The following is an 11,792-nucleotide window of genomic DNA, read 5'->3' on the forward strand; positions in this document are numbered from 1 at the left end:
AAATACTTTTCTGAGCCCAGGTAGAATAATACCAGCTATCTGGCAGCCATCATCCACTTAGCCACTTCCCTGGTAAATGCTGAGGAGCTTGGGGCAGGGGGCAGGTGTGTGCAAGAAAAAGCAAGAGGCAGCCACCCACCACATCCCCCATTCCCTAAGTTGAAAGAGGAATTAAAGATGTGAAAGATCATGCAGTAGGATTTAGCCCCGATAGCTGAGATGCATATGAAAAGAATGAATTCAGGGAGCCCAGACGATTGCAGCTTCCCATACTTAGAAGACTGCTAAATTTCTTGATTTGAGATATTTGGTTTTCCTTAATTAACAATAAACTTTTGTTCAGAGCCCCATCCCCTGCTGCAATCTTCTATATAACCTGACTCCTCACCTCACCTCCTTAGAAAGAGTTCTCTGAGGAAATGCTGTCTCCAAGGCTTGAAGTCCTAAAAATTCCCACGGAATAAAGGTCTCTTAGGTTGCGTGTATTTTTTCAGTCAACACACCTTCACAATATACATTTACAAAGAATTCTCACAGTCATTTTCTTTAGTCCTCACATCAACTCTTGGGGAATGAGCAGGTCAGGTGTTAGTGTTCTAATTCTCAGATGTGATACGTGAGAGACTCAAATGACTCGCTCAAAGTCTTGCCACTAATCACTGGCCATTTTAGTCCCAATTAGCAATCCCAATTCCCCCTTATCCTCTGACCTTCTCATCATCCCTCCAGTTTAGCCTCCCTCCAACCCCCTTTCCTATTCATTTAACATTCACCAAGCATTTTGAGGCAGCTTAATTTCACTTTATCCTCAGAACAAGTCTGTGAGGTAGGCAAGGCAGGCATCATTATACCATTTGGGAGATTAAGTGGGCAGCTGTGGCTCAGAAAAGTTAAGCAATTTTGTCAAGGTCTAAATGCTAATTTGGGCCTCTGGTTTCAGCTATGATGTAGGTAAGCAGTAAAGCAGCAGAGAGTAGACCTTGAAGATTACTCTGCTGTTCCCTGTGTTGTACTTGACTCTCCCATCCCTGGTGCAGTCTTCAGGCAAGATTCAGGGCAGAGGCAGCCAAAAGAGTGCCCTTCTCTGTTCTAGGGCTGCCCACTTGAGTATGAGGAAGAAGACAGGACTCCAGATCAGTAACTGTCCACTCAGGAGTGAAGGTCAGGTCCATCGTCCTGCGGTTACCTCACCATGAGGGCATGATTCCAGAGAGACAGCTGGATCCAGTCAGTTCACCACACTGACAGTCCCACAGTCCCCAGCGACACACTGGGTGCCGAGAGATCACTGTGCCTGACACGCCCCATGGATGCCCCATGAATCAGTGAGGTTCACATTGCCTAAGCCCAGGGATTTTTGGCAACCAAGGAGGAGCCCCAGAGCTGCTGCACTTTGGGGCCTCTCAGGGACCCAGGGCTCCTTGGCTGCTCAGAAGAGAAGGACTCAGCCCTTGCCTGAGTTCAGAGAGAAGTTCAGAGAGAAGACAGAGCATCCACAGCTTTTTCTGGCAGTGCCCAGAAGCAGCATCAGGGCAGACGGCGAGGAGACTTCATTGCACTCGCCCCACAGGGGTCACATCCCTGCACCAGGAGGTCTCAGTGTACAGAGAGGTTTTTGTCTTGTTTCTTCTTAACCACTAATGATGGCATAAAGGTCTTCTGGAGGGGATGGCCCAGAGGCTTTTCAGAGAGGTCCCTTGATGCAATCCTGTGGAAAAAGGAAGGAAACTCTAGGCTAGGGGAAAAAAACAAAGGTAATGATGGCAGACTTCTGTGATTAAGAATCTACCTACTCAGGGCAGGGGTCGGGTGGAGGGTGGGGAGGAGGGATAGTTAGGGAGTTTGAAAAGGTCTTGTACATACTGCTGTATTCAAAATGCATAACCAACAAGGACCTACTGTACAGCACATGGAACTCTCCTTGGTGTTATGTGGCAGCCTGGATGGGAGGGGCGGTTGGGGGAGAATGGATACAAGCACGTGTAGGGCTGAGTCCCTTTGCTATTCACCTGAAACTACCACAACATTGTTAACTGGCCATGAAAGTGAAAGTGTAGTCACTCAGATGTGTCCAACTCTTGGACTATAGCCCACCAGACTCCTCTGTCCATGGGATTTCCCAGGCAAGAATACTGGAGTGGGTTGCCATTCCCTTCTTCAGGGGATCTTCAGGACCCAGGGATTGAACCCAGGTCTCTTGCATTGCAGTAAGACCCTACTATCTGAGCCACCAGGAAAGCCCTGGTGATAACTGACTGGGAAATCACCAGGGTTGCAATATAGCCCTGGAATAATCAGTTATATCCCAATACAAAATAAAAGGGTTTTTTTGTAAAAAAAAAAAAAAAAGAATCTGCCTACTAATGTAGTAGACATGAGCTCCATCCCTGGTTTGGGAAGATCACACAGTCTGCAAGGCAACTAAGCCCATGTGCCCCAACTACTACAGCCCGTATGTCCTGGAGCCTGTGCTCAATAACAAGAGAAGCCACCAGAGTGAGAAGCCCACACACCGCAACAGAGTAGCCCCCGGTGGCCACACCTAGAGAAAGCCCGAGCAGCAACCAAGATCCAGCACAGCCAAAAATTAATCTTCAAAAAAAAAAAAAGTAATGATGGCCCCTGAGTTGACCGACAATTGCGAAAAGCCTAAGGATATTAATTGATGGAGCTTATCCTGGAGAGTTATTCAGTAAAGACCCTCACTCCCAGCACCCACTGTGGCATTCTGTGTGCACTACCTTGCTTTCCTGGGAAAACCCAGGGAGGTCGCCTAAGTTTCAGCTTTGAGGGCTGAGGGCTTGCTGGGTTCACATGACGATTTCCTATCTTTTGGTCCTGGCTCTGCCACTGGCTCGCCGTGCGGCCTCAGGAAGATAACTTCCCTCCCCAGCCCTGTTCTCAGACTCCTCATCTATAAATGGGGCTTTTTAACTACTTTCTGTTTCTTCCCACAACCTCTCCAAGACTTTTTGTTTAGTTGCTCAGTTGTGTCCGACTCTGTGACCCCATGAACTGTAGCCCATTAGGCTCCACTCTCCATGGGATTCTCCAGACAAGAATACTGGAGTGGGTTGCCATGCCCTTCTCCAGGGGATCTTCCAGATCCAGGTGTCAAACTCGGGTCTCCTGCATCACAGGCAGATTCTTTACCGCTGAGCCACCAGGAAAGCCTTCTCCAAGACTGCCTCTCTCAAATTTTGCAGGGACAAAAATAACAACTGGCAGCACAACCTCAGCCTCCTAGCTCATCAGGCTCCTCCTTCTGCCCTGCCCTGGGCAGGGTCACAGAACTCACCTGGGGGCTGGGTCACAGGACTCACCTGTGTGTCACAGGACCATCGGCAGAGGTGGCAAGTTCAGCAGGTCGAGGGCTGCCCCACCTGATCCGGTTGAGCAGGACTTTGACTTTGTTCCAGTGGGAGCAATCCCCCTGAGCAGAGGGTGAGGGGGTCACCCAAGGTCCCTCCTCACAACATACCCCGGACCAAGCTCCCACAGATAGTTGTCACCATAATCAGGACAAGTCACCTGCTCCAAATAGGAATCCTCTCATATTCTAGCTTTCAGGGTATCCACACATCCCAACCATCCCACCCCCACCCCATCCTGTCACCTGGCCCCACGTATCAGTTCAGTCACTCAGTTGTGTCCAACTCTTTGCGACCCGTGGACTGTAGCACACCAGGCTTCCCACTACAGCAGGCCAGGCCCCACATATAGCCCTCACCTACCTTGTGTTCCTGGGAGGATGAGGTGTGAGCTGGCTCCATCAGGGCCTCTGACAGCCTGGGAGGGCTGGCACTGGGCGCCCCTACCTTTGAGGGTGAAGCTGTTTTTGCTCCTTCAGAAAGATAATCCGGTTACCCCAGGCAAGGAACAGGAAGGCACTCATCAAGCCCAGAGCTCAGGCAGTCTGCCTGTGGGGCCCTGGTTAGGCAAGATGCAGAGAGAGATGCAGTTGGAGCTCACCTGTCTCCTCTGTCTGGCTGAGCCATTCCCACGGTCCGCGCACCTCACTGCCTGGGGCGTAAGAAGGCAGAGGTGAAGGCGCCAGGGTTGTCTCCTCCTCCTCTTCAGGATCCTGTGCACAGGAGAGACAGGCTCTCTGGGCCTGGCTAGAGGGCTGAGGCTGTTCTGAAGGGAGTCCTGGTTTCAGGGGTCCCACCGATCCTCTGCCTCCCCCTCACCTGCCCACCAGCCGGCCTGCCCACTCACAGCTCACTCACCGCAGGGCCCCTCTGAGTCTGCAGCTGCAGACAGAGCTGCTGTAGATTTGCCACCTGCTCCAGCACCGCGCATAGGTGTTCCAGATAGCGAAGACCCTGCCCCGGAAGGCCGGAGCAGGCTTCAGGCTCCAAGTCCTCCACCTGTGGGACACAGTGAGGTCAGAGAGACTTCTGAACCCAGCCAGACTCCCACCCAACGGGCCAGTAGATGGGGCAGAATAAGTAAGAGGAGAACACACACCCAGCTGCTCACCCCGTGCCCAACCAGGCAAAGGTCCAGGTAGGGCCCAGGCCCTGCTCATCTCCACACAACTGGGGGTTGGGGATGAGGTGAGACATCTCATCCAACCCATCAATGAGAGGCAAGGAATGCCCTGCCCCAGCTTCCCTGGTGGCTCAGATGGTAAAAAGTCTCCCTCCAACATGGGAGACTCAGGTTTGATTCGGGTTGGGAAGATCCCCTGGAGAAGGGATGGCAATCCACTCCAGTATTCATGCCTGCAGAATTCCATGGACAGAGGAGCCTGGCAAGCTGCAGGCGCCAGGGTTGTCTCCTCCTGCAGTTCATGATGGTCACAAAGAGTTGGACACAATTAAGCGACTAACACACACACACACACAATACCCTGCCTGGGAGAGTTCCAGGGAGAACAAGGTTGGGGCGGAGGGGTGGAGGAGGTAGGGGAGAGTCCATCTCCATCCCACCCTTGAGAGTTGGCACTTACCACCTCTGCTTGTTCCAGGCCATCCTCCAAATCACTCTCTGCCTCAGTGGCCTCTGGTCCCCTTGCTTCAGAATGGGGCATTTCACACTTAGGCGACAACTTTGGGGAGTGGCAGTGTTCTGACAAGCTGGTAGGGGGAACTGAGAGCTGGTGGGAGCGCTTCAGCACCTGCTCCAGCTTACGGCTGGCTAGAAGCCGGCTTAGGTGGGCAGGAGGCTCCAGGGCACCAAGGGCTAGGGACTCAGCGCTCTCCAGGGGCTCAAAGTTCAGAGAGTCTTGAGAAAAGCTGGGGGAGGTGGCCAGGGAGCTGTCCCCAACCGCCATCTCCACTCCTGAGTCCTGGGAGCCCAGTTTGAGAAGCGGCACCTGCCCCTGGGGACCTCTCAGCTGGTCTTGCCTCTTCCAGGAGTCTGATGAGCAAACTGGAGCCACATCTGGGATCTGCCTGTAGGTGCTGTTGACTCCAGGCACTACACAACCATGTGCCAGGTCCTCGCCAGCCCCATCTGCAAGGAGAGTCAGTCATCAGGCTGGGCCGGCTGCGCCAACATTCCTGCAACTGGTGGCGTTTCCCGGGGAGGAGTGTCCTGGGTCAAAGGTGACAGGAGGAGCTCAGCAGACCACAGCCGGGTCCAGATCTCTCCATCCCTGTCTGGGAGATTGGGTTAGGATGGGGGTCCCTTTTACAAAAGTAATTGTTAATGATATCTTCCTTCGAGGGGTGGGCACTTGCTTCCAGGGAGCCCTTGCGCTCTGGCCCCTGAGGTCAGCCTAAGACCTCTGAACCATCACTGGGGAACTATAGCCTCTTCGGCTGCTCCCCAAGGAGTAGTGTGGCTGTGCCCCCGCCTCAGGGAGAGGGGAAAGGACACAAAGAGGGAAGCAGGGGTCTAAACTGGCATCAGGATGCAAGAGAAAGTCCATCCCGGAAGTCCTGGAGGGAAAAGGTACCAAAAATCACAATAGCCATAATCATTTTGGACTTTTGTTCTTTTAAATGAGAAGCAGAAAATTTGGGAGAGTTGAAAAAAATCTGAACTGAGGAAAGGGAACCCAAATGGTAGGAGAAGCAGCGCGGTCGCCCAATCACTGTCCTCTCTACAGCTCTCCTGGTCTGTGCCAGGCTCTCCTGCAATCTAGGTGCCCAATCGTAAAAATACAGAATTGGAGGTTGGAGGGGACGGAGGCCGGCCTCCTTCCCCGGCCTGCCGCATCTGGATGCCAAACCAGGCCCCTCTGGGCAAGAAAGTCCACCAGGAAGTCTACCCCTGCGCGGCTCCTTTGGAAAGAGGTCCACCGCCGCAGAGATGAGGGCTTTTCGCGACCGCCGGCTGGGGCAGGGGCCAGGGAAACGAGGATCCTGACCAGGAATTAGAGGTAAGTGGGCCCGGGGAAAATGGGATGGAGGTGACGATCGGTTTAACGCCAAAAAGTAAAAGGGCCTCCAACGTGAGGACGCGATCCCCGGCCCTTCCTAAGGGAGGCGGCGAGGAGGGCGCACCGAGGTCGGGCGGGCTGCGCCGCGCAGGTGGTGCGGGCTCTGCCGGTGGGGCGGGGAGCGCAAACAGGGGCCAGGGCACGAGAGTCGGCTCCAGGCCAAAGGTCCGGGCCTGCCCCTGAGTGGGCGACTCACCCTGGCCGCCCAGCGGCTCCACGGCGAAGACGCGCCGCCGGCCCAGCATGGCCCCAATCCGGCCCCAATGCGGCGCCCGGGCCGTGGCTGCTGCAGAAAGACCGAGCTATCACTGCCGCCGTCGCGGAGCCGCTGTCGGGCGGGCGGCTAGGCTTGCGCGTCCGGACCCGGCAGGGTGCGGCCCCGGGACACTCCCAACCCGCATTGGGGAGGGACGGGGCGGGGAGGGGTGCGCAGGTGTGCGAACGCGACGAGAAGGGCCGCGAGGGCGGGGCCTGGGCCCCCCAGCATAGTCGACGGGGACAGGGGCCGGGGTCAGGGGGCAGGGGTAAGAGGCGGGCCCCTGGCTCCCTTGCCCAGCCGGCCTAGCCGAAGAGCAGGGACCCTGGCGGGGGATGCGGTCTCGCCCGTGGCGTGGGGTCACCCTGCCCACTGTTCCCAAGCCGAGTCTATCTTACTGCGGCCGAAATGAAGCTGGGAGAGGCGGGGGGGGGGCGGCGACCGGACGCGAGCGCGGAAGGAAATGGATCAGCACGTGCAGGCGGTGGAAAGATCGCAGGCCAGGACGTCCGCGTCCGCGCGCGCCCAGCTGTGTGCCTTCGGGAAAGTCACTCAGCCACTCTGAAACCTGGCGCAATCAAAGGTGAAAGGGATTCTCGGCACAGAAATCCTTTCCAATAACTGCAGGGCGCCTTGGATCCTGGGCTAGAGTAGAATCCGGCGGGGGCGAGGGTGTGGTTCAGGATCCGGTAAAGTGAAACAGGGGGACCGAAGGGCAGCCCCGAGGTCTGGGAGTGTAAAGGCTCACCAGTTCTCAGCCCCACCCACTTTGAGTCCATGGAACTCCACCACCGCAGGCAGCCGAAAAAGCTGAGACAGCCTGGAGACCAGATGGGGTGGTGGCCTCTAAGGAAATCTCACTCCCCTGAGGAAGGTCACTGGGGCTGGAAAAATCCCAGCAGGACCCAAATTCCCTGAAGGGAGATAAGGGAGCTGGCGGACGTGCAAGCTTGCACCTGAGCCTCCGGGAGTAGGGAGAGGGGCAGGCTGGAGCTGGAGGCTCTAGTCGCAAGTGGTAATTATCTGGGAGAGAGAAGACAGTCTGCTCACCCTCTGCTTCCTCCTACCTGTCCTCCAACAGCCCCCGCAGGATCGGTCAGTAATCAAAAACTACATGATTCTAACTCTATGACATGGGGAAACAGGCCTGCAGCGAAGCCCTCACCCCCGCCCCTCCCCACAACTCCCCCCGGGAACAATGACTGCCCAAATTTACTCTTGACACCTTGACTTTCAGGCCAGGCCCTTCCCTGCTGTCTGAGTTCTCTGGGTTGCCCGCTGCGGCCCTGTCCTCCTGGAAACCACCCCCATGACTCTTTCCCAGGTACAAAACAGAGAAGCCTGGGCCTGGGGACAGTACAAGTCCAACAGCCCGGTATATCGTGCACCATGCTTCCCAGGGGAGGAGGCGGAGGTTGGGGGGTATGGAGGGAGGGCTGGCTGTCAGGGGGCTTTCCCCCTCCTGAGTCAGAGGATAGGGAGGTAAAGGGAGGGAACCTTTGCCAGATCTTGTCCTGAATTTCGAGAATGTGGGGCCAGATTCCAGGCAGTCTCTGTGGTGACTCTGGGGCAGGAATGTATCTGGAGCAGGAAGCCAGCCCGCCAGGAATGCAGTGTCTCAGCACAGGGCTCTGTGTGGGCTCAAACCACACACACACACACACACACACACACACACACCAGGCACACACACACCAGGCACACTCTCCTCCAGGCCACTCCCTCCTCCCCATGTAGATATGCCGGAACCTTCAAGGTGGTTGGGATCCCCCACAGTGGGGGGCCACATGCTGCCTTCCCATCTGCCGTTTACTGCCCTAACTGTGGCAAGCGCGTGTCAGAGCTGGGCCAGGCCTTCACCACCCAGAAGGCTGTCTCTCCTTCCCCCCACCTTCTACCAGAGAAGAATCATCTCTCTCTCTTAGTGATGCTGGAAGGGATAGGAGGGGCACACCCTCGCTGCCCACCTGAGGGATGAGTAGCTACCATGAGTCCCTGAGACACATGGTGGCCCCAGCAGAGGCATCCCTCAGCCTCCATGGGGGAAGTCCCAGCTTCAGGAAGCACATCTCCTGCCAGCTAGGCCCTGTGGGAGGAAAGGCAAAGCCAAGAGCCCAGGGCAGCTTCTGGCAGACTAGAGATGGCTGAAAGCTGTGGTGACCTCCACCGTGGCCTGGAAGGCTGCCTTTGGTGGAGGGACAAGAGCAGCCCAGGGAAAGCCAGGAACCCAGGACTCAGGCTCCTGGCTCCTCAGCCCCCTGCCCTTACTGCCAGGAGTTCTTGAACCAGCGACTTATCCTTCCTGTCCTCAGTTTCTTCATTGACACAACTAGGATGACAACAGTACCTATTTCAGAATGGTGAGAACTGACATTAAAGCACCTGAGAATTACCTAGCAGTGTCACTTTGGGAAAGTCATTTTCTCATCTCCAATAGCAGGGGGCTGTATCCGATGCTCTCTCAGGTCACTTGTAACTCGAATCTGTCATCATTTCTGAAGTCATTCCCCAAAACACAGAAGAAAGTAAAGAGGGCACTGAGCTGGACAAATAGCAGCTGCCTGCTTGGGTGGTATCCCATCCCCTCCCCAGCTTGTCTGGGTCAAAGCAGGTGGATGCTCACAGCTGGGCAGAGACCAAAGGCTGCCCCCCACTTTCTCCTCTGGCAACCAGGATTGACTAATAACTCTCTTCCAAAGAAGTCCTCCCCCAGGCTCGGGCTGGCTGGTGGCCGCAAAGAACTCTGATGCTGAAACACTTGGGCCCTGGGGAGGAGAGCTGACTGCCACAATTAGGGGAATGGCAATCCACTCCAGTATTCTTGCCTGGAGAATCCTATGGACAGAGGAGTCTGGCAGGCTACAGTCCACAGAGTCGCAAAGAGTCAGACACGACTAAGTGACTAGCACTACACTGCTGCTGCTAAGTCACTTCAGTCGTGTCCGACTCTGTGCAACCTCATAGACGGCAGCCCACCAGGCTCCCCCATCCCTGGGATTCTCCAGGCAAGAACACTAGAGTGGGTTGCCATTTAACACTACACTACTATTAGTTAAAACCTGTCCAGCCTTTGAAAGGCCTTCAACAGCTCACTGGCCGACCCATTTCACATGGGCCTCCATACCCCATTTGTTCTCCGTTCCTTAGAGCTACCATGAGTCTAAGAGAATGGTTTGTTATGCGTGGGGATCTGACCATATTAAGACCCCAATGTTCTCTTTTCCAACCTGTTACTTCCCTGCTGATTTTTTTTTACTGTCCGCAGAGCCTCAAGGTGAAATTCAAACCATATCTTACGGCATTCAAGGCTCCCATCTTCCTTTCCAATCTTGTCTCAGTATCGCCTTCAGCCTCTCGCCTAAGCTGAGCATTCCACTTGCACTAACCCCCTCACTCTGCATGTCTCTCCTCCATCTGTCTGAGTCCTGTTCCTCTGACAATGATGGCCCTGGCTCTGAACTCTCAGATGCTGCTGTGTGTTCCACGTAAGCTCTTCACACTCACTACCATATAGCACTTTTCATCATGTCAACTCTATTGCTGCCACTTGATTATACATCTTTAGGAAACCCATAAAAGTGCTCTTCCGGTATTCCCACTGTGCCAGGACCCAAGAATTTACAGAGGAGTCAATCAGTCCCCTTTTGTGAGCATTCTCCCTGCCAAGGGCTACACCTGACACTAGGTGGCGCCAAGGACCCTGTCCTACTTGGGACCAGATTATTGGGGCCTGACAACTCCTTGAGCCACAGACAGGCTTGATCTTTCCTATAAAAATAAAGGCAGTCATTCAGGCAAAAAGTGGGACAATTATAGCAAGGTATAAATTACATCAAGGTGCCTGAGGAGGCAACACACACAGTCTCTGCCAAGATTCCATTCAAAAAGAACCAGATAGCACCAAAGCACCCCCCAGCTTTTATCTTTTCTCTCCAGACTGACTGGGTGGTAAGGTAGGTGCTGCAGCCCAGCAGCACCCATGCACCTTTCTAAAATGTCCTCTGGGATTAGGACCAGAAGTGATGGGTGAATCAAGCCAAAAATCTGGCAGAGGACCACAGCCCCCTGTCTGACTCAAACATAGCCCCAGGGCAGGCACGCCTAGCACCAGCTTTCCAATCTACCACCTGTGAAGCAGCTGGGGCTCCCAGGGGAGAGGCTGGCAGACAAACCCTGGCTGGGAGGGTGGGGGCACTGCTGGGTTGTCCCTCCCAGGCAAAGCTAACTCACAGCCCTGTCCAAGGTTACCCCTAGGGATGATCTTTCTCAAATGGGTACAGACAGCCTTGGGCAAGTAGACAAAGTTCTTTAGATCAGGGGTCCTTAACCCTCCGGTCTTAGACTGGTACCAGTCCGTGCCCTGTTAGGAACCAGGCTGCATAGCAGGAGGTGAGCAGGAGGCCCAGTGAGCAAAGCATCTGTATTTACAGCCATTCCCCAACACTGCCATTACCACCCGAGCTCCACCTCCTGTCAGCAGCCGAGGCATTGGATTCTCACAGGAGCATGAACCCTAGCCCTAATGTCAGGGCAGAATATCCTGAGATTGCCACAAGACAGAAATCAAGTGCACAGTAAATGAAAAACGCTTGAATCATCCCCAAACCATCCCCCTCTCTGCCCCAATCCGTGGAAAACTTTTCTTCCACAAAATTAATCCATGGTGCCAAAAAGGTTGGGGACCACAGCTTTAGGTGTTGTCTCCTCACTTGCCTCCCCAGCTCCTCTGAGTAAGTCAGCAGGGCTGGCAGCATCCATACGAAGTAGAGCGAGGGGCAGAGCGCCAGCCCAGGCAGGGCTGGCAGAGGAAGATGCTGTCTTACTGAGATGGGCCTGGGCAGAAGCGGTTTCAGGGCCTGCTTCCTGTTTGCTTCCAGCGCTCTGTCACCCTCATCCCTCTCCAGGCTCCCAGTGAGACACTCATTCCTCTACCAGGGATCATCCCAATAAAACAGGCATCTTTACAAAATGGTCCAGGGAGAGCATGAGCATCCACTAAAAGGAGCCAGTCTCTTCAGCAGGGAATGTCACATGGCGAAGCAATCTGGTAGGAGTGGGCTTGGAGGGAGGGGGGGAAATAAGAGGGCGAAAAATTGTTACATGTGAATACTCTCCAGGGATGTCCCTAGGGGTGGGGTGATTAAG

General features: G+C 54.7%; 1 protein-coding gene across 2 annotated transcripts; it reads right to left on the bottom strand.

The window, feature by feature from the left end:
• Window positions 1-42: 42 nt before the first annotated feature.
• On the bottom strand, window positions 43-7,364 carry C8H8orf58 (chromosome 8 C8orf58 homolog). 2 transcript variants are annotated; one of them, XM_070375574.1, is made up of 7 exons: window positions 6,588-7,361; window positions 4,955-5,460; window positions 4,230-4,370; window positions 3,973-4,084; window positions 3,735-3,844; window positions 3,324-3,433; window positions 43-1,708 (listed from the first exon to the last, which is right to left on the bottom strand). In XM_070375574.1, exons 1-7 carry the CDS (start codon window positions 6,634-6,636, stop codon window positions 1,597-1,599), a joined length of 1,140 nt encoding a protein of 379 aa, XP_070231675.1. In that variant the 5' UTR covers window positions 6,637-7,361; the 3' UTR covers window positions 43-1,596. The 2 variants fall into 2 exon arrangements, with proteins under 2 accessions (XP_070231675.1, XP_070231676.1); XM_070375575.1 differs by lacking the exon at window positions 43-1,708 and having other exon boundaries at window positions 3,324-3,531; window positions 6,588-7,364.
• Window positions 7,365-11,792: the final 4,428 nt, after the last annotated feature.

This window comes from Bos mutus, chromosome 8, assembly GCF_027580195.1.
Source record: "Bos mutus isolate GX-2022 chromosome 8, NWIPB_WYAK_1.1, whole genome shotgun sequence".
Lineage (NCBI taxonomy): Eukaryota > Metazoa > Chordata > Mammalia > Artiodactyla > Bovidae > Bos > Bos mutus.

What these genes read in the sequence shown, in the direction of transcription:
- C8H8orf58 (XM_070375574.1), bottom strand. Translation starts at nt 6,636, where the DNA reads ATGCTGGGCCGGCGGCGCGTCTTCGCCGTGGAGCCGCTGGGCGGCCAG. An exon ending in GGAGCCGCTGGGCGGCCAGG is followed by an intron (nt 5,461 to 6,587) that starts GTGAGTCGCCCA and finishes CTCTCCTTGCAG; the next exon opens with ATGGGGCTGGCGAGGACCTG. An exon ending in GATGGTCCTGTGACACACAG is followed by an intron (nt 1,709 to 3,323) that starts GTGAGTCCTGTG and finishes CTTTTTCCACAG; the next exon opens with GATTGCATCAAGGGACCTCT.